We start from the raw sequence: 22,467 nt of genomic DNA on the forward strand, positions 1-22,467 counted from the left end.
GCTGTGACTCAGCCGCTGCCCCCTGCTCCAGTACCTAGGCTCACCCTTCAGCTGTGCGGCACCCAAGAATGCTCGGCGCCCCACTGGGCTCATGTGACCTATGCCAGGATTCGCGGAGAGAAACATAACTCCTTCTCAACAACTGGAAAAGCATCGTGATAATCGCCTTTTAAAGAACGCTAGACTTGTGTGTCTAAAATAAGACTGAGAAGTAAATGAAGACACGCAATGCTGATACTTGCATTGAGCTTGGTACCGACTCCGTTTTAATGTGAAGAAACAGAAAAGAAACGCTGTATTTTGTGTTTTGTGGATAAACAGTATTTCTAAAGTAGGAGAAGAATTAGGGGGAAAGCAGTGATGTGTTTTCATGTGACAATGCACTTTGGAACCTCACACTTGCAGAGATGTCCAGTTTCCAAAGGGCTTTTACATGCACGCTTTGTGGGACATGGACAGGAACTCCACAGAGTCAATAAAGCACGGTGCACTGACCCCATGTCTCAGATGAGGGGGCAGAGATCCAAAGGTTAAACAGTAATGAGGTTAAAACTCAAACTCAGATCTAAAGATTTCTTGCACAGCCCTTGGTGACCCACCTGCCCACGAATTTATTTTAAAGGTTTTGATTTTGTGTGTATAAGTATTTGCCTACATGTATTCGTGTGCCCTGGTTGTGTGCCTGATGTCCACAGAGGCCAGAAGAGGACACGTGAACCCCTGGAATTGGAGATACACATAGTTACGAGCCACCACGCAAGGTGCTAGGAGTCAAACCCAGGTCCTCTGCACGCGCAGCAGCTTACCCTAACAGCTGAGGCAGCTTTCCAGCTCTGCCTACTAATATCAAATCCAGCACTCGCTTTAAATGTCAGTCAGTGTTCATGGCAGCCCTAGTTCAGAGAACACGGAATTTGTAAACTGTTCGTAGCAGCATTACTCACAAAAGGCCCAAGCTGGAAGCAGCTCTGATGTCCACTGGCAGAGGGAAACATGTACGATGTGGTATATGCCTAGCATGGGACAATTGTTCAGCTTTAAAAGGGGAGAGAATTGAACACAGCAGATACAGGCAGATCATGAGGACACTTCACTAAAGGAAATAAAAGTCAAAAAAGAAAAGAGATTTTCTACTTCCACTTACGTGAACTACCCAAAATAGGCAAGTTCAACAGAAAAGTGAAACCGATGTTTTCAGAGACTTGCAGACCACAGGGATTCTGCTCAGAATGATTAAAAAAAAAAAAAAAAAACCCTGGAAATGGTGGCAATAGTTCATATAGCACTGACCTATACACTTAAATATAGTTAAAGTGATAAATTTTATGTTGTGTGTATTTTATCATGTAAATGAACACTTAAAATACTAAATATCTAGCCTCTCTCTCAAGAGTTTTGTTTATATAGAAATCACAATACATAGCCAGAATTATTTCAGATAGTTTGATTGTGGTGGGATGCATACAAGATTTACCATTTAACCATTTCTAAATGACAGTTGTGTGACATCAAGCACGTTCATATCAGTGTGCGGTCCTCACTACCATCCACCCCTAGCACTTCTTCATCCCCTCAGACTGGAAGAGCACACTCCACGTTCTGGACCCCAACACTTCTCCAGTGTCCTGTGGCCATCACCCTCTCCAGCTCCCTGAGTCTGACCGCGTTAGGTACGTCTTCTGAGCAGAATCACACAGTCTTTTCCTCTTGCAACTGACTCATTTCATGGAGCAGAATGTCTTCAAAGTTCATCCTTGCCGTATGTATGTCTTCTTTCAAGGCTGAATAATAGCCCATTGTTGATGACATTTTTTTCCCTATCTGTTCAACTGTCAGTGGGAACTCCAGTCATTTCCACCTCTTAGATACTGTGGAAGATGCTGCTTGGATATACAAATACTGTTTGCCAGGTGTGGTGGGACACGCCTTTAATCCCAGCCCTTGGGAGGCAGAGGCAGGTGAATTTCTGTGAGTTCGAGGTCAGCTTTGTCTACAGAGTGAGTTCCAGAACAGCTAGGGCTACATAGAGAAACCCTGTCTCAAAAAATACAATAAAACAAACAAAAAACAAATACTGTTTAAGTTCCGGCTTGCAGTTCTTCAGACTGTACATCCAGAAGAGGAATTACTGGACCATATGGTGATTTTAATTATTTTCAGAACTTCCATACCATTTTTTCCATCCTTTCTCTCTTCCTTTCTGGTAGCAGTAGTGAAGACTGAAACAAGGGCCTCAAGCATGCTAGGCAAGTGCTGTACCACAGAACTACAGCCTCAGTCTTTCCACACTAGGCTATAATATTTTACATTCCTATCAACAAGACACAAAGATTCCAGTTTCTCCACATCTTCAGCATTTAGTATTGTTCTGTTTTGTTGATGCTTTTGTAGCTGCCCAGTGGGGCTGAGGTGGTAGCTTGCTGTGGTTCCCATTGGTGCTTTCCTGATGATTGGTGATGCCGAGCATCTGGTCACGTGCTCACAAGTACATCTTCTTTGGGAAGTGTCATCTCGAGTCCTTTGCCAATATATTCTTAGTATTTGACATCAGCCTTGAAAACTTTGCAAGAATTGGAAAGAGAGAAGTTGGTACACGAGACGTCCAATGCTTTACCCAGCACACACTGTGGTAAGGGACTGAGTCTGAGGCATTTTGAAGAGTTTAGGCAATCGACAAAGACCGCTCAGACTAGAAATGGCAGAGAAGGTGGCAAGGCAGAGGATGCATGTGAGCCAGGTTTTGCCAAGCTGGCTTCTTTTAATCTCTCCTTCCAAACAGGCCAGTGAACTCCACCTGGCAGCTTTCGGCTGTGACAGTTTCATGAAATAACCCTGGAAGCAGCCTAAGTCTATTATGATTCTAACATTACCAGAAAGGAACATGCCAACAGAAGAAGAAGGTGTACATTCCTCTGAAACACTAAATCTTTCACTAAGGTATTATATAGTCAAAAAAGTGTGAAAAGCCTTTCAAAAGGATAGCTTTCACACAGTGCATTGAAAAACTGGTGAAATCCAAGTGTGACCTTCTCCAATATTCAGCCACATGTGTGTCTGAGCTCAGGATACAGGTACCAGTCATGAGGTCATTCAGACCTAATAAGTCAAATCTCAAGCAGCTGGGCATGGTGGTGCACATCTTTAATCCCAGCATTCAGGAGGCAAATGCAGACTGATCTCTATGGATTGTGATCTACATAATAAGTTCCAGGCTAGTCAGGGCTACATAGTGACACACTGCTTCAAAAAAATAAATAAATAAAATAAATTTAGGAACTGAGCCAAAAAAAGTCTCTGGGCATATAGTAAAATAAACCATTGTAGAGGTAGCATGGACTATGACCCAAAAAGATTGTAGGCCTGAAACCATGCAACACAGAAGATGCTGGTATTAAGCATGCTTTGCAGCCAGGAATGGTGTCGAACACCTTTACTCCCAGCACTCGGGAGGCAGAGGCAGGAGGATTTCTGTGAGTTGAAAACCAGCCTGATCTACAAAGTGAGTTCCAGGACAGGCTGTTACCTAGAGAAACTGTCTCAAAAAAACAAAAATATAAAAACAAAAACATGCTTTGTAATAAACATTTAAATTAAGGATAAAAGGGGCCAAGACTTTTCACATTGCCGGATAAGATTTGAGGAGAAAAGGGAAGTAGAATTTCTGAAAAGGAATGTCCTAGCTGAGACATGGACCCCAGATGCAGCCGGTAAACTTGGAAAGCAGCTAAGGAGAATTCAATATCAGAAGAACAAGATACAAGGTGCAGCAACAGTCTAGTTAAATTTCCAGAAGGGGAAAAATTAGGAAGAACCAAAATGTGAAGAAACGAGTTCATGAGAGACACCTACTCTTAGATTCTGAAATCTTAACCAATCCCCCAAAGAAATTCCTACCTAAACACACTAGTCAAACTGCAAAACAGCACACACAACACACACACACACACACACACACACACACACACACACACACACACACACACACACACAAACACACAGACCCTGAAAGCATCCAGGAAGAAAGTACAGATCTTTCTACTTGGCTGCTAATAAGTGGACAGCTGCCTTCTCCATGTAACTATGGAAGGCGGGAGACAATGGAATGCCGTTTTTAATGAGCTGAAGGAAAATAACATTCATCCTCCATCTAGCAAAAACAACTTCCAAGATGTTGGATGAAATAAAGAAATATTTAGAAACATATCATTAGGGAGTTTGCTATGAGCACACCTCCCACATAATTATTTCTTATGCACATTAGCATATAGGAAATTGACCTCTGGAAGGAAGAAAAGGCTGGTCAAGAAGAGACAGGCACAAGAAAACAATAATAAACTTGAAGAGAGTCTAAGCCAATGTTGACCACGCATCATAAAACACTTAATTTAAGGAGCAAGAAAAAGTTTACTAGAGCTTAAAGTGCAGTGTGGAAATGGTATGTGTATTTGGCATTTTCTCCGGGGCTGTGATAGAAGGAACTTAAGGATTTGTTTTGGCTGGAAGTCTGAGGACAAGGTCCATCATAGAGAGGAAGGCATGGCTGAGAGAATGGCTCTGTGGTGCCAGAGTAAGAGACTGGTCACACTGCACCCGGACTCGGGAAAGAGAAGCAGATGGGTGGTGGTGAGCAGCTCACTTTCTCTTTCTTATTCCCCCACGCCCCTATCTCCGGTATGTGTGAAGGTGCCACCCACATTCAGTGCATGTCTTCTCTCTTCAATTAAGCCTCTCAGGAAACGCCCTTGCAGACCTGTGATGTGTCTCCTAGGTGATTCTAAGTCTTGTCAAGCTGACAATGATGAACCATCACAGTCTGTGAGCCGGGGAGGAGACAATAGAAGTGAGAGCTTGTGAAGGCCCTTCACTTACTTATTCCAGAGGAAGTTAAAATTTGACTAATCACAGAATAAATTAATTAAATATGAATATTAAAATTTCTAGGTTAGCACTTAAAAGGAGAAACATGGTTGTTAAATTTCAAAATAGGGGAAAAAAATAAAATTGGGGCAAGGATGTAGGCGATGCCATTTAATACAAAAGGGGTAAGGTGAAAAAATGATCTGCCTATTACCATGATTAATTGTGATTAAAAGCAGATTAATTATTAACAAGTAACTGGATTTTTTTTGTTTTCTTTTTTCTTTCATTTTTTTTTTCCAAGATGGGGTTTCTCTGTGTAGCCCTGGCTGTTCTGGAACTCACTCTGTAAACCAGACTGGCCTGGAACTCAGAGATCCACCTGTCTCTACCCCCTAAGTACTGGGATTAAAGGTGTGCACCACCACCACCTGGCTCAAATAATTAGATTTTTACTGGGTATATTTTAAGTTGTGTTTTTTCACCGAACATTTTTTAATATTTTGTCTAAGATTCATATATTATGAAAAAAACACACAGAAAGCTATGGCTTCCCTTCCATAGAGCTGCTTTCTTTTTTAGACGGAGTCTCATGTATCCCAGCCTGGCCCTAAGCTTGCTATGGAGGTGACCCCCCCACACACACCTTCTACCCCTGGATCCTGGGGACTGAACCCAGGGCTTTGTGTATGTTGGACAAGTACTCTACCAACTGAGCTATACCCCTACCCATGTGCCACCTATCTCATTTTTTTTGTTTGTTGGTTGGATGGTTGGTTGGTTTTTTGTTTGGTTTGGTTTGGTTTGGTTTGGTCCAAGATGCTTTGTCCAAATGTGGTTAGCACATACGTATTACTTAAATCACTTGTAGGGAAACATAAAAGTTAAGTGAACGACAAACCATTGTAACATACGCTCCGAAACTAACACAGCTGTACCGCCCACAGACCCCAAAAAGAGTCCACCGTGGATCAGAACAACAGAGAGTGTACACCTGGGTCACAACGCTGTACCGTGTGAGCCGCACATGCAATGGGGAAGGATGCTACCGTGCTGACTTCTCCAGCACTTACCAGAGAATGACTGGGGCTTGTTTCAGCAACGGCAATGAAGAAAGGAATATCGCCTTCTCTCCCTGTTAGGAGAATTTTCAAGTTGTGGTGACAGACTTGGTTTCCAAGATCAACACATTTATCTTAATTTCAGCAAGTCGAGCTGTCTAAGTCGAGACATGGCATCCCTCCCTGGCAACATGCACATGGCTGAAAGGTCTCAGCCCCACATTACTCATTCAGGGCACCCAAAGCCTGGTGGCTCTCCTGTCCTTTTTTCTTTTTTCCTCTGTGTAGCTTGGCACCTTTCCTGGAACTCACTCTGTAGCCCAGGCTGGCCTCAGACTCACAGAGATCCGCCTGTCCCTGCCTCCCAAGTGCTGGGATTAAAGGCATGTGCCACCACTGCCCAGCTCGGCTGTCCTGTCTTTAAGGCACAAACACCTATGTCCTGAAAACCAATGGGCACTGGTTAAATCTGTTTTCTCTTGGAAAAACATGAAGCCACAGCTTAGGGATACTGAATGACTGGATGCAACCGTTTTAAAGTGAGAGGGTTCGGGAGACTAGAGAGGGACAGGAAGAACGGTAGAGGTGGGGAGAGAATAGACAGACTTTAAATGGCCTTAAATTCACAAGGCTTGGGGTCCCTCATCCAAGCCAGCTAATCACTAACGCTGGACAGGAATGAGCCATGTAGGCAGCCTAGGGTTTGTTTTGTTTTGTTTTTCAAGACAGGGTTCTCTGTGTAGCCTTGGCTGTCCTGGAACTCACTCTGTAGACCTGGCTGGCCTCGAACTCACAGAGATCCACCTGCCTCTGCCTCCCGAGTGCTGGGATTAAAGGTGTGCACCACCACTGCCCAGCCAGTAGATTTCTTTTTGGTTTTTTTTTTGTTTTGTTTTGTTTTTCTGAAACAGAGTCATACTATGCAGCTCAGGCTACCTTGACCTTCTAATCTCTCCTGCTCCAACCTACAGAGTGCTGAGATTACAGGTGTACATCGCATTTCAAAATCACAATCGTCCCATCCTGGTTAACTACACTCCGCGGCCCAGACCTTCAACTGCTACCAGCAGTCACTGAAAGATGGCACTAACCTTACAGGGCAGGATGCCCTGTGACCGAGGGCTTCAATTTCCCCCACTCACCCCTTTCCCTCTACCACAAGGCACATGCATTTTCTACAGTCCTTCAGGTAGAACTTCCAAGGGCCGGGCAACAACTAACCTCAGAGGAGCCAGGGGCCTGCGAAGGCCAGCTGGCCTTCTGTCCCACTGCTCAGTGAGTCCTGGCCACTTGGTCATTCACCCCATCTGACAAGTCTACAACAAGACACTTAGACGGGGAATGGGAGCAGAGCCATCTACTGCCCAGGCCTCATGACACGTCAGTCCGTTTACTGCAGTCTAGTGGCAAGTGAGCAAGAACTGGATATAGTATAGATACCAGGAATCACAGGAAGAAGAAGGCCACAGATATTCAGCCACTGGGAGAACCTGGCTCTTCTAGGGGGTCAGGCTGCCCAGAGCCCTGACCAGGGCACTCTGCACAAAACACAGCAAGCCCGATACACCTACCTGATTGAGAGATTCCCTCCTAGCAATCCTTCCTAGATGCAGAGCCAGCGAGGGCCTGTGCCAGCACCTAAGAGGAACTGGTTCCTCCATCCCCTTCAGGGAGCTCAGGGCACTAAGCCCAACCATCCACAGGGTCCTGCTTTCCCAGAGGCAAAAGCAAAGGACAACGCCCACAGCCAAGTAGACTTTTAGACACCTCCCTCCCTCCACTTTCACCCTCTCTCTGTCCTTTCTCACTGGAAACCCCAGTGAGGCGCTCCAGGACAGCTGAGAGCAAAGTCCCTCTCCAGCCTGGCCTCGGTGAGGTCCCCTTTCCCAAAAACTAAGATCCCAAACCTGCCAAATCCACATCCTCCTCCAAGGACATAGTCACCGTGGACCACAAAAGATCCAAGTTAGTGACCGGCGTGATTTCCGTTGTGTTGACATGAGGTCATCTCTCAAACACCTTTAATGAACTGACTCTCCCAGCAACTTGGACCTCCTCTCTTTCTCAGCTGGAGGGGAAATTTTCCACTCTCTGAGGAAATCCAGTGTCCACTGGCTTACTTTGTCCTGGCTGGCTGCTTGCAGTCCTAGGAGTAGAATGCCGGGCCCCAGCCATGGTAGGTAAGAGCTCTGATCTCAGCCATATCCCCAGCCCTGCCAGAAACCTCCATGTCAATGCCCGATGTTGACACTGAGTGGCCAGGTAACCCTAGTCCATCTCCGGGCCTCAGTCTCCTCACCTGTATGTAATCTTACGTCTATCCGATGGGAAGGGAATGCCTGGGAAGGGCTCAGGACAAAACCTGACAAAAGTGATTTTAAAAGTGAATACACCAATAAACAAACAAACAAATAAATAAATAAATAAATAAATAAATAAATAAATAACGGGGGGCACACAGGCCAGTGAGATGGCTCAGCAGGTAAGAGCAGTTTCCTTAAAAACTGGTGACCTGAGTTCAACCCCTGAGTGTGGCGTGTTGAAAGAGAGACCTTCACCTGCGGTAGCACCTGCTACCTCGGGTCCCTCAGCATTAGACTCTGTCCACTGCTTCTTCACTTCCTGGTACGGCTCCTTAGGCTCAAAAATGATAACCCAACATATGGCCTGTGGCAGTTTGAATGTATTTGGCCCCCATAAGCTCATAGGGAGTAGCACCATTGGGAAGTGTGGCCTTGTTGAAGTAGGTGTGGCCTTGTCGGAGAAAGCTCGTCACCGTGGGGGCGGGCTTTGAGGTCGCTTAAGTTTCGTGTCACAGCCACTTCCTGTGGCCTTCTGATCAAGATGATGCTGCTTGCCATGGTGATAATGGACTGAACCTCTGAAACTGTAAGCCAGCCCCAATTAAATATTTTCCTTATAAAAGTTGCCATGGGCATGAAGTCTGTTCACAGCAATAGAAACCCTAAGACACAGCCTTTGGCATACTCGGTACTTTAAAAAGGACACTGGAAGGCCTCCACACCAAGGTCCCACTCACTTTTTCTCTCCTGTCTCCTGATACTCTTGTCCCTTCTGCCGCAGGCCGTACACACGACACGAGCTCCTGAATCATTCCAGCTTGCTTCCCAGCTCCGTTATCTGTCAACCCTCTCTGCTTTATCATTATAACATGCTTAGATATTATTATTATTATTTATGCTTCATTATCCTCTCTGCTTTATTAGCAGCAGCACAAATTATCAGAAAATCCAACTTTTCAAAAGCCTAAATAAATGGCTTTCTCTGTGCTCACTATTAATATGACACCAGGCCCAACAGTGAATTCCCATGTACACAGGGTCTCAGCTAATCCTTCTAAGGCAGCTGAGTCCTTAGTTCACAGACAGGGGAGAAGTTCACAGTAAAAGATGAGGGTGGTAGCAGGACCAGGCTGTGTCTGGCTTCCTCTTTTCTTTCTGCTCTATTCTGAGCTAAAATGACAGCAACAGATGGCCCAGTGAGACCTAAGAAGGTTTTGGCATCAGGGAAATTAAAAACACGCAGAGAGAGGGAAGGAGGGAATGGATATGGGGGGCTGGGGGGCTAGGGCATGTCAGGATGTAAATTATTGTGGGGTACCCCCAAATCCCCTTTGGACGGTACTGCCCCCAAACCAAAGCCTCACGCAAACACAGCACAGCTGCCGCAGGAATGTCATATGTCCCGCCTCATTTTTCAGCGGCGAAGCTAAGTGGAGGCTGGCATGTGGCCTTACCTGAAAGCATAATTTTTCCTTTCAGGCTCCTCTCCTAAAAGAAAGGGATTCCCCAGTCGACGAGATTTGCTCAAGCTGTTTCTGGAAACAGCTATCAAAGCTCAGGCATCAGTTCAACTATGCAAGCCTCCAACCCATGAGGACCTAACACATGTGGAAAGGATAAATGTGGGACTGCTGTGTGTCATCTGAGCCGTCGGTGACCATCAAAACCACAGCAAAGTTCGAAGTGAGTACAGGAAAATCCAGAATCTGGTTTAGGCCAACTATACTTTTCCAGAAGATGCAATTATTATTATTCTTTTTCCTATTAAAATGCAGTAGGGCTGGGAAGGCAGATCTCTGAAGCAGGAGCAGGGAGGCCCTCAGAGTGTAGATCACTTCTCTTCCCCGAGGGGAGGGAGGCCGACTAGTGGAGCTGGGCGGGGGTAAAGAGACACTGCTGTGCTTAGTAAGCCCTAGGGGGCTTCTGCTGTTTTGTAGATGAGGAAGATAAGATCAAAAAGCAAGACTTTCCCCCCCCCTTTAGTTTTCCAACACGTAAACTGAAAACAGCACTCACTATCCAAGCCTTTAACACTAACTTTCTAGAAAAAACGTACAAAGCTAAAACAAAAGCGAAATATCTCCCTTTCCAAAATCAAAGGCAAACCTTTTCTGAATATCTAGATCAACTAAAACTTTACCAACCCATATAATTGCCTAGCGGCTACATTCTCTCCTTAGCTAGCTCTCCCGAAAACAGGAGAAAAACAACTTAACCGCAGCAGCGTTTAGTGCAGGTCGTAAAAGCCAGTGGCTTCCGGCGCTGCCACCGGCTTGGCTTCCGATAAAATGCCGAGGTGCCCCTACATGATATTACTTTACTGAGCTGTAGAGAAGGTGGCCTGTGTGCGATGTGACTGCCTGTGCCTAGCAAGAAGGCCTGGAATGGCATCACTTGAGACCTCCGAGAGGTGGCCGGCTCGAGGATGCGTCCTCAAATCCAGGCTCCCTGAAAGCTCGCAGGGCAGGAAGAGGCATGCGGGCCGTGTGCCTGGAGCCTAGAAAGAGGCTGGCACCGAACGTGGGCTCCAGCGACACTTCTCCTCTCAGACCGGGTCCCAGTCTGAGAAATGGGGGCGAGCCGCTGTGCGGAATTCTCCCCACTGTGGAGGTTCCCATTTCCCAGACGGCCATCGGCAATCTAGCCCCTCGGAGCTCTCTCCCCAGCCAAGCCAGCAAGCCCAGATCCAAAGTCCCAAGGCCGGTGTTGGGGGTGGGGAGCAGCCCAGGGGGTACCCAGCCCAGCGAGACCTGAGCTGGCACCCTTCAACTGTGGAGGTTCCTCCTCCGGCTCCCGCTGGCCCGGGATTTAAATGATCCGGAGGAAGCGGGGAGACCTTCAGCCCCGCTCCTCACCGCAAGCTGCAGTGGCGACAGGTGTGCCGCACTCCCTGCGGGCTAGTGTCCCTGGCTGCTGCGCGCGTCCTTCGCTCTCACTTGGCTACCCGGGGGCCCGGGGTACCCCTTACCTGTGGCTCTGGGGGCGGCCTCAGCCTCCATGCTCCCGCTCAGCTGGTACAGCGCCTGCCACCCTGTCGCCCTCTACCCCCTCACCCCCACGGCCACCACCTCACCACCTCGAGCTCCCTAGGGACAGCCCCGCCCCTGCCACCTCCCTGGGGGCTTTCTCCGGTTCATTCTTGGCCTCCTGCTGCAGGCCCTCTTTATCTCCTCCCCGAGGACCACCGCCCAGTAGTCTCCTTACCAAAGCTTGACTCCACAAAGTTTACAAAGAACTGTGCTTTTACTCCAAAACAGTTTAGTGTCCTTGGACTACCATGCACACAGGCACACACCCTCCTCCCCAGTGTCCCTATGACCAGCTGGCTAGAGTCCCTTCACCTAGGCCTGTACTGGACAGATTTTCCACTACGGCCCCTTCTAATTATGTGCAAAAATCGTTTGCGTGAACCCTTTTCAAAAACTTTGCATGACTGAAAAATAGCTAAAATGTAATAAACGCGCACCTAACGGCAGGGCACCCACGCACCTTTTCTGCCCACGCCAGAGTCTCTCCAACAGTCTGGAAACTGTAATGTGCTCACGATTTATCAAATGCTCCAACTGGCGCTCACAAGTCAAAGCAAAATTCAATGTCAACAATTTTTCTCCAGTATACTCAGCCTGTTTCAAAATACTGCTTTGGCAGATGCAGGGGTGAATGATTTCAAATTTCACCTTCCAACCGATTGTGGTGGAGACATGCCTACAGTCCCAACTACCAAGGAAGCTGAAGGGGGAAGGATTGAGCCCATTAGCTGGAGAAGAACCTGGGTAATTCAAAGAGATCCTGTCAGTGGCTTTGGGGTAGTAGTAATTGGACACACAACACAATTCCATGTTGGGTGTGTCGCAGGCTAAGAAATTCTTTTCAGAAATCCACTCGGATGAAGCTGAAACCAGGATTCCTTTTGTTTATTTGGTTGGTTTTTTGAGACAGGGTTTGTCTGTGTAGCAGCCTAGACTGTCCCAGAACTTGTTTTGTAGACCAGGCTGGCTTCTAACTCGTAGAGATCCACCTGCCTCTGCCTCCCAAGTGAAACAACAGGACATCCCAATAGGAGGTGGAATGCTGGGAGCCATTCTCTGAGGGGTCGCAGGAGAGGATATAAGGAGTTGGTGGGAGACCAAGTGAGCCAGGACATGGTGGTGGTGAGAATCTTGCAGCCTGACTACCTAGCAGCCAGGGTGTTTCTGTATTTATACGGAATTTAGTAAGCAGAGATACATTCATGTTGTTCCAAAACATAGATCATATCATTTTTGTTTTGGACATGTGTCTCACTTCCTCTTGCTCATCTTTTAGTCATCATTAATAAATTATGACAGAACAGAGTTATCATTCCAATAATTTTCCCTAAAGTTTTGACATCATTAATAAACAGAGTTATCATTTTTACTCATTAACCCTATAACCCAATTTTTAAGAATCTAGAGGCCTATGACAGCCTGTTCTCAGGCTGGTAGCTTTTGTGGGTACAAGGACATTAGATCAAAATCTTCAAACCAGCCCAGGCATATTGTCATGTCCCAAGCAGTGTATTAATTCCATGGTCAGAGTGTCCAGGAAAAATCCTCAGGCCAAAGCTGCTGCAGTTATTATTCAAATTCTGGCATAATGCAATGTTTATATTTTATATCTTCATAGAATTTGTCTCTATGTCTAATCCTGGCATTCTGTTGTTCCTTGGTCATATGACACCACAGTGACTCTGTATTTGCGAACTTTTCTAAGAAAGGGAGGTCCTGACATCTCATTCTCTTATCATCTTCCCACTCCATACTTTGTTCACCCATATAAGCCTCTGTGTAGGGCTGAGTAACTTCAGCTAATCTAACTCTGTTGCTGTGTATGCCACATAATTGCTTGAGTGTACAGTGGGAAGGGGCTTATAATCTGATCTGTGGCCAACTCCTCTAGCCCACCAAATCTTGTTGACCTTTTTAAGTTTACTTAGTTTTGAATATCTTGTTCCTAAGTAAGTACAGGGACAGAAGTTTCAATAATATCTCATAGCCTGGCTTCTTTATGTGTGTCAAAACCTCCAAGGCATAAGGAAAACCTTCAAGAAGATAAGGATATTTCCCTAAAAGTGGGAGGGGCAGTATTGTTCAGGACTTTCCTGGGGAAGCTTAGAAGCAGTACTCCTGGAAGAAGGCGTAAATGATTCATACGAAATTTTCCATCAGTCCAATGTCCCCAAATTGTGCAACTATTAAAAGTGTCCCAAGTATGCAACAGGTGGAGATGAAAACCAAAGGTGACATGGCGGCCATCCTGTGACTCAGCTCTGCTGGATCTTTGTTGAGCAGCTGTGCTGGCTTTATGACTTCTGCCATTCCATTCAGACACATCAGTGCCAGTGAAATACTTCAGGGAAGCTCTTTGAGACAGGAAATGAACAACTCAAAATAGCTTCAGGAAGTCCCTGAAACTGACCAGATTCACTAGGCCCCTTCATCCCAAGAGTATATTTTCACTGCCTGGGGCCACCCCCAGGAGCACAGGGCTCAAAGGGAATCCACCGAATTGAGCACTTACTAAGACTTTTCTTTCTGAGGGGGTTAAGGGAAAAAGGCACTCACATACTCTCTTGATGGTTTCCTTCAGACTCTTTTGTTGTTCTTCTTTTGCATTCTCTATTCTTTATTTTCCTGGTGATTTCCTTCTCTAATTCTTGATATTTTCCTTCTAACTCTAACTTTATTCTTGATGTTTCCCTTCTAGTTCCTTCTAACTCTCTCATTCTTGATGTTCTCCTTCTAACCCATTTTAACTCTATCTTTATTCCTTTTCTTACAGTTTATATCCCTCAGCAAAATTTTTCAGGTAATATAAAAATGATAATGTAGCTACATTCTGTTTCTCAAGTGAATGATTACAACGAATACAAGTAAAAAACAGCATGTTTTCCATATCCCTTAACATGATTAAACAGCATGATTAAACAGCATGTTTTCCATATCCCTTACCATGATTAAACATGACTCAGCTATGTTGCACCCCAAACCTGTGAACACACCTCCCAACATTAAGATTAGAATTTAAACTAGCTAGGCTACTGGGACTGAATTGCTTTTCTTTCTTTCTTTCTTTCTTTCTTTCTTTCTTTCTTTCTTTCTTTCTTTCTTTCTTTCTTCCTTTTTTGGTTTTTCGAGACAGAGTTTCTCTGTGTAACAGTCCTGGAACTCACTCTGTAGCCCAGGCTGGCCTTGAACTCACAGAGTTCTGCCTGCCTCTGCCTCCTGTGTGCTGGGATTAAAGGTGTGTGCCACCACCGTCAGGCTCAATTGTTTTTCTTTCTTTCTTTCTTCCTTCCTTCCTTTCTTTCTTTTTCCAGAGTTGAGGACCGAAACCAGGGCCTTGTGCTTGCTAGGCAAGCGCTCTACCACTGAGCTAAATCCCCAACCCCTCAATTGTTTTTCTTAATCATTAACCTAAGCCATAGTCCACACTGCTCCTCAATAGAAATTCATGTGTTCTAGCTATGTGATGCTTTCTTGTTTTATTCTTTATCATCAAAACTCTATTTAAGCTAACCTTATTATTATCAATAAGACAGTAGAGCTCAAGAAGGAATCATCTTCATAATAATCCACAGGTAAAAATGCCCAGTAGAACGAGATGTTTCCATGAGATAAACACACTACATTACAGGCAGTGGGGATCTCCCCACACCCATTCACACCATGCCAGATACCAGAGAAGGATGGCAGCGGCAAACATGGAAAGGCACAGCAGAAGCAAAAAACACTCTGGGGTCTGTGGTCTTGGAGCCTTGCCTATCAGAGATCCACCCATCAGGGATTTTCCTCCTGGTGGACTGACACCCGGCAGTCAGTTGCCATCTGCCGCTCCTCTGACATGGCCACCAGCAGTATATAAACAGTAAAGGCTGCTGAGAGTCAATTTAGATTGCCTGGAAGGAAGAGAGAGAGACCAGCAAAACTGCCTTGCCTAAAAGTAAAGACTGGCTCAGATTCTTAGAAGAGGCGCAGACCAACTGAGCCACTCGGAAATCGGACACTGGCTAACCTGTCAGCTGCCTACAGGCTGTACAGTGTGTTCCAGGTTTCTAGCGGTTGTGAGCTGTTACCTGTGCTGGGGTGAGCTTTGGAGATAGAGCTTTGTTTATTTCTACTCCTGTTAGTAACCCTTCATCCATAGTCCTGTAAGTAACCCCAATAAACTCATTGAGTCTAAGCTGGTTTTGCTGGTATCTGTCCTTTAGTCGGTTATCAGTCACCTGTCTGGGTGAGTAGAAGTTTGTTTACGCAACACTGTCCTGAGAGAGATGGGTCAGTGTTGGTAAAGGTGCTTGCTGTGAATCTTGGTAAAGTAAATCCAGTCTCCAGAGCCAATATAAAAGTGTCCTCTGACCTTCCCATTTACACCATGTCATAGGTACCTATGCATACAATAGTAATGTTTTAATTAAAAAAATGGCTTTTATTATAATTTGAATTATCTCCTTAAACACACACACATAGATAAGCTTCCATACTATATGTGCTTTTGTTTGCTATTTCTATACCATTCACACCGTTTGAATTGCCATGGCTTAACCATGTACTCGGACTTCTGACACTGTGAGCCCCAGAAGCAGCCAAGGACTTTCCTCCAAATGCCTTGCACGTTCCATTACAGATCTGACACTCAGCAGCTATCACAAAAGGCTCCTCCCTTTTACTAATTAGCTTAGGACGACTGCTTTTTGGTAAAGAAAACTTTTAACTTAGGGCACATGCTGGTCTCGTATCCAGCCACTTCTGAGGTCTGACGATGCTCAGAAGTTATCATGGATTTCCTAAGCAGACAATTGGGTTGTCCACAAATGAGTTGCTGTATTTCCAAGCCTTCTTAAAACAGACTCAGCCACTTAACACTCACTACAGACACCAAATTTGCTCTGGGCCCTAAGCCAACATAAAAGAAAAATGCCATTTATATCTGTGTCAAGAGGAGAGGCCCTGCAAAGACCTAGCCATGTGTTTGATATGGTCTCTGTGTCCCAAGAGGACTCTTAAGTACCATACTATACCCTTCATCTGGCCTTAGTTATCAACACAGGAACTTCCTCTGTGCTAAGAACACAGCTGTTGAGTCATTCCCAAGGTATTAGAGAAATTCAACAGAAAGAATCCGGCCCTTAGACAATAGGCCCAGCAGGCTCCTGGATTTGAACGAATAAACAAATTCCTGTTGCAACAGTTGTTTCTATTTAGTGAGAGAGATGTACTCCTAAAAAAAAAAAAAGGAGTGATGAAGCAAGGGTTAGTAGAAACGAGGAAAATGTGACAGACAAAAACCGCAGCTGAATCTTTGTCCGGCGGCTCGTGGTGGAAGAGCAGTACTTTCTGGTGTAGACGACCTGATGACGACGACGACGACACGACGAGGCTTGCAGGAGTTTGAAAACACGGAATAACGAACAGCTGCTTCATCATTGCTCACAGAGGACATCGGACAATACACTATCTTAACGGGACACGGTGGTCTTATAGGACTGAGGGGGCTGAGGTGGGAGGATGGCTTGAGCCTAGGAGTTCAAGGCCAGCCTAGATAACATATGGAGACTCCATGTCAAAAAGAAAAGAAAAACAGAAACTCATTCTCGTCTATATCAGTTTCCTATTGGATGCTGAAAATAATCCCATTGTTGTGATAAAGCCCCTAATATCTCAGTTTTCTGGTTGCTTTAAAAGTTTTAAATGGTCGGCCGGGCGGTGGTGGCCCATGCCTTTAATCCCAGCACTCCAGAGGCAGAGCCAGGTGGATCTCTGTGAGTTCGAGGCCAGCCTGGTCTACAGAACAAGTTCCAGGACAGGCACCAAAACTACACAGAGAAACCCTGTCTAAAAAGAAAAAAAAAAAGAAAGAAAGAAAGTTATAAATGGTTGTTTTGGAATGTTGTTATAAAAAGTACCTAAGTACTAATTCTTAAATAAGAAAAAGGTGCTAGCATTTGTGAGCGATGCCTTCTTAGTGAGAAGTTTAAAAACCTGAAGGCCTGTGAGTCAAGAAGGTATCGGACCATCCAGGACCGCTTTCCCAGTGACTTCCCACCATAGGTGTGTGAATCTGGTACCTCCACGAACATAGAGCCGAATTTCGGGGCCTTCCCGAGATGGGTGCTGAAGCCAGAGCCCACCTTGTACTGTACATCAGCCGGCAGCTGCGGGCCAAGGCTGGGGAGGGGCTTGCAGTCTTTGCTTCTCAGCAAACATGGAGAAGAAATGGATAATCGATTCAGTGATGATCACCTGGTGACAACCATCATTACTGTGATGGAAGTAGCAACAGTGTTTGCTGTATTTATTCGGTAGGCTTTTCTGCATGAACCCAACAGAACACGGAAAGCAGTGGGGTTTTGACAAAGAATACTCTGTATCACATAATCCTTGTGTGTGTGTGTGTGTGTGTGTGTGCGTGCGTGTGCGTGTGCGTGTGCGTGTGCGTGTGCGTGTGCGTGTGTGTGTGTGTGTGTGTGTGTGTGTGTGTGTGTGTGTGTATGCATGCAGGTCCACAAATGTATGCAGGGGTGATGCAAGTGTGTGCATATACGTAGAGGCCAGAGGACTACCTGGTGGGTATCATCTTCAAAAAGCCCACCCACTTCCCATGAGACCTTTTTTGTTTTGAATTTTGACTTTTTTACTTTAATTTTTTTTTTTCAAAACAGGGTTTCTCTGTGTAGTTTTGGTGCCTGTCCTGGAACTCACTCTGTAGACCAGGCTGGCCTCAAACCCACAGAGATCCGCCTGGCTCTGCCTCCCGAGTGCCGGGATTAAAGGCGTCCACCACCACCGCCTGGCTGGCTTTTGACTTTTTAGCCCCAGGGCTCCTCTTGTCTTTACCTCTCCCAGTGCTGGGGTGACAGGCATGCATCACCACGCTTGGGATTTGTATGTGGTTGCTGGGAATTGAACCTGGGTTCTCACACTTCTAAGATAAACACTTTACTGACTGAGACATCTCCCCAACCCCCCAAGGCACTTCATCTTTGAGTCCTTGAACCCTGACTAGGGCAGCGAGAGAATGAAGAAAAGACACAAGGACACACAGAAAAGCTGGAATCAGATGAAAAAGTGGCAGCACCCCAGAAGCTCAGCTCATTTATTATATACAATGTACAGGGAAGGTTGATTAATGCACACAGCTGAACAGGGAGGTGGGATGTATGTATCCAGCTGAACAGGGAGGTGGGATGTATGTATTCAGCTGAACAGGGAGGTGGGATGTATGGGCACTCTGAACATGGAGGCGGGGTGCATGTGTCCATCTGAACAGGGAGGCGGGGTGTATGTGTACATCTGAACAGAGAGGTGGGATGTATGTGCACTCTGAACAGGGAGGCAGGAAGTATGTGTCCAGCTGAACAGAGAGACAGGTTAGGCTGATCTGGGTAGGCCCAGTCTTTGTAGGGGAGCAGTCTTCAGACTAATCTGGTGGGTTGCAGGGGAAGATATGGTGGACGTTTTCTATCACACTCTCAACATCCACACAAGGATCGGAGGAAGCATTTCCCCTCCCTCTGAGTTTCCGCACAGGAAGGCTTTGCCATCAGCCTAAGCAGGGGAAGGCTTTGCCTCGCCCATGGGTGAAGGCACTGGGGTCCTGGACATGGCTGTGCCCATGTCACCAGCATACATTCTGTCCAGACTTCTCTTGCTCCCTACGTCACAGAGTTGCCACTTACCTGTGAGGAGTAGAAGTCTGAAGTAGAAGATAAGGCCCTCCCTCACTGTGTGTTTTCCTTACACATACAAACCTATGCTAACATTTAACTTACAAATTAGACGCAGTGAACGATTTCAACAATAACTAATCGATAATTAATTAGTAACTGATTAATTATTAAATTGGACAGTTATAACAATATGCTGTAATAGACCAGCCAATATCATTTCTTAGGGACATTGTTAAGTGAAGTAAGAACATGAATACAAGAATTAGGATGCTTGCACCGTCCCTCTGATCACCAAGAGAGCTTCTGAGTGATGCAGGGGAAGGCAGTATATACAGAGTAGATACGCCGGACATGGTGATGGTCCACATCCAGACAGGACAGAGCTTAACAGTGCAAGGTTCTGTCACACTACTTCAAAACAATGTGCAATTTGGACTTACGCACTATTTACAACTAGAGTTTTTCATTTAATATTTCCAGGCCCCACTAGCAACCATGGGTAACTGAATGTATGGAAGCAAACTTGTTTACAAAGAGGTACAAGCATAATCTATTTATTCAGTTTACTGAAAATTTGTCTCAGTACCATATACTTAAGTTTCCTGTAAGAAAAATAATGAGTTCTAAGGGATTTCACATAACACAACCCACAGCCCCCATCCAGTCCCCCTTCTATTTTTGTACAGCCTAAGAGCCAAAAAATAGCTTCTACACTTAACAATAGTTAAAAAATATCAAAAGAAACCATTTTATGACATTGCAATATTATAGGAAATTTTTTTTTTTTCGAGACAGGGTTTCTCTGTGTAGCTTTGCGCCTTTCCTGGAGCTCTCTTGGTAGCCCAGGCTGGCCTCGAACTCACAGAGATCCACCTGGCTCTGCCTCCCGAGTCTGGGATTAAAAGTGTGCGCCACCAACGCCCAGCGCTATTATAGGAAATTTTAAATCCAGCATCCATAAATAATCACTGGAGCAGGGCCAGGGCTGGTTTACATAGCATCTATGTACATGCCCACCTCGGCAGAAACAGCTGGAGAACGGCACCGGAGGCCGTGTGATGCACAAAGCCACAAGTACTTCTTACCCAGCCCTTTACCGAGACTTTGGCACTGCCCCCACTTGGGTTACAAGGGAGTAAGAGCAATGACTCTCAAATATGAAGTGACGTTTTTTGGAGAATCAGTTAGTGCTTTGACAAGAAGCAATTTGGCTATGGGCCGTGTGACTGACAAAGGAGATAAGTAGTCGGTCTGGGAGCAGAGATGTCTGATGTAGGGGAGGGCTATGTTAACATTCTTTTTGAAATGATTGCTGCTTTCTTGATGATTGATTTCTCTCCCCATCCCCTGCAGGAATTTGATCAGTTTGATGAAATTTCATTGATGTCAACTATATGATTATCTGTGTCCTATCCTAAGAGCCATTTGACTCAAAGACAACACACAGCCCTTTTAATCCTTTCTCTTGTTTAAGCAGGAAGTCACCACTCAACAGTAAGGAATTTAAAACAAATCCCACAAAGTTTCACGTTTGGTTTAAAATGTGAAGTATTTGTAGTCTGGGGAGAGTATCATCTTGGCTGTCCCCAGTGAGAACACATGGCTTGCTTTCCGGTTCAGTAAGAGGGTTGCACCTTACCCTGGAGTCAAATATAATTACAAATATTCCCCTCTGGGGAATGTCTTCTAAGGTTTTCACGCTTTCTGTGAACTCAAACATCTCCCCCTTTGCCTTCCGCAGTTCTCAGGCTTACTGTATTTCATCAGCCTAAAGACGGTGTTGGAGATCTGCAATTGTGAGAGACCATTTGTTTTTACAGCGGAAGAAGAAAGGACAGAGCAGAGGCCAGACCTGAAAACCCAGGCCTCTCTGAGCTCTTCTCATCTCAGAGAAAGACATGGGTTTCTCATTGTTGTTTGCAAGTCGGGATGAATACAGTAGTGGACACAGCATTGTGACTAACTAAAATATCAGTTAGGGATTTTTAATAACTTCATTACAAAGTAGAAAAAAACATTAGGGCAGGAGAATAGGAATTGAATTATGGGGAAAGTGAAAATTCCTTGATGCATTCCAGTTTAAGGTAAAATAAAAATGACTTGTGTCAAATCCCAAAACAAAAACAAACAAATGAAAACTAATAATGCCATCCCAGCTTGGTAGCATGGATCCACAATCCCAACTGTTTTGAGAGGTGGGACACAAGTGTCACCTAAGTCCAAGCGTTCTGGGCTAGCTTGTGCAACACATCAAGACCCTTTCTAAATAATAATAATAATAATAATAATAATAATAATAATAATAATAGAGGTGACAGTCTCATTATCAAGAGAGTAGTATTGTTCCTAACTAGTAATTGCAGTGAAGGGAAATGCTTTCTCCAAGCATAATAAGCGTTAGTAAACAGGGTCACAGACTTGGTGACATGTTTTTGTTTGTTTGTTTGCTTGCTTGCTTTTGGAGACAGGGTTTATCTGTATAGTGCTGGCTATTCTGGAACTCACTCTGTAGACCAGGGTGACCTCAAACTCAAAGATCCGCCTGCCTCTGCCTCTCTGGTGCTTGGAATAAAGGTGTGCGCCACCAAGCCCAGTGACTTGGTGGTGTGTGACCTCAGCACTACCAGCATCCGTGGACATTTTGTCAGCTGCCTTAACTGTGACAGGGAAACACATCCCTCCTAACAGAAATATGTAAAGGCCGCTCACCAGGGAGGGCAGCTCATAGAGGGGTTGGACAAACGTCTACAAAAGCCAACAGGAGTGTGAAAAACTAGGACCCTCCACCTCCAACCCTGCCTCAGCCAGGCCCAGTGTGAAGCTCTCTGAGCTCCTCTAGAGCCTGGTTGGCCTCAGCCTCCCGGGGAAAGTGGCAGCGGAAAGCTGGCTTTCCGACCTGTTCCCAGGTAACAAGAAGCCAGGGCCCCACTCCAGGGGCCAATTAAGAGGAAGGTCTCACGTGAGGCTGAGTCCTGAGCAGGGATCCCAATTAACAGGCTATACTTTAAAAACGGAGGGGGAAGGGAGGAGGAGGAGAAGGAGAAAGGGTGAGAAAGGGAGGGGGAGAAGGGGGAAGAGTGGGGGGGGAGGGAGAGAGAGAGAGAAAGAGAGAGAGAGAGAGCCAATTAAGTAGTTACAACTGCTGGGTGGGTCTCAGTAGATCCCCGGGGCACAGGGAACTTCCCGAAAACTGAAGGGCACGTTCCTTGACGCTCCTTGCGCTCTACTGGCTCCCCACGGCCTCACCCAGATGGGGAAAGGAAGTTATGTGTGTTGTTTCTCTATTCCACATCCTTTGAAAGAGTGTTTTCAGTTTGAAAAAACGTTAGTAGTATTTTTGAAAGGCCATCGTGCTGCATAAGACATCAATAGAACTGGCCCAAACGTTAGCTTTCTTGTTATTGTATCGCTGACATCATAGAAAAGCGCCCAGGTGCCTCTAGAACGCAGAAAGATGCCCCGACTGTGGATGACATCGGGTGGCACTTTTGCCAGGGAGCGCAGTGGGAAGCACTTCACAGACAGGATGAAACAGTCGCGAAGCCAGCAGACATCA

At 45.6% G+C, this 22,467-nt stretch overlaps 1 protein-coding gene across 1 annotated transcript in view; it reads right to left on the bottom strand.

Annotated features, from left to right (window-relative positions):
- The window catches only part of Fam169b (family with sequence similarity 169 member B), a 75,320-nt gene extending 64,018 nt beyond the window's left edge, over positions 1-11,302 (bottom strand). The window contains exon 1 of the mRNA XM_037208889.1: positions 11,190-11,302. Within this exon, the coding sequence (XP_037064784.1) occupies positions 11,190-11,220 (31 nt within the window). The 5' untranslated portion in view covers positions 11,221-11,302. The remainder of the gene's footprint in view (positions 1-11,189) is intronic.
- Between the last annotated feature and the right edge of the window lie 11,165 nt (positions 11,303-22,467).

This window comes from Peromyscus leucopus, chromosome 1, assembly GCF_004664715.2.
Source record: "Peromyscus leucopus breed LL Stock chromosome 1, UCI_PerLeu_2.1, whole genome shotgun sequence".
In the NCBI taxonomy this organism is placed as follows: domain Eukaryota; kingdom Metazoa; phylum Chordata; class Mammalia; order Rodentia; family Cricetidae; genus Peromyscus; species Peromyscus leucopus.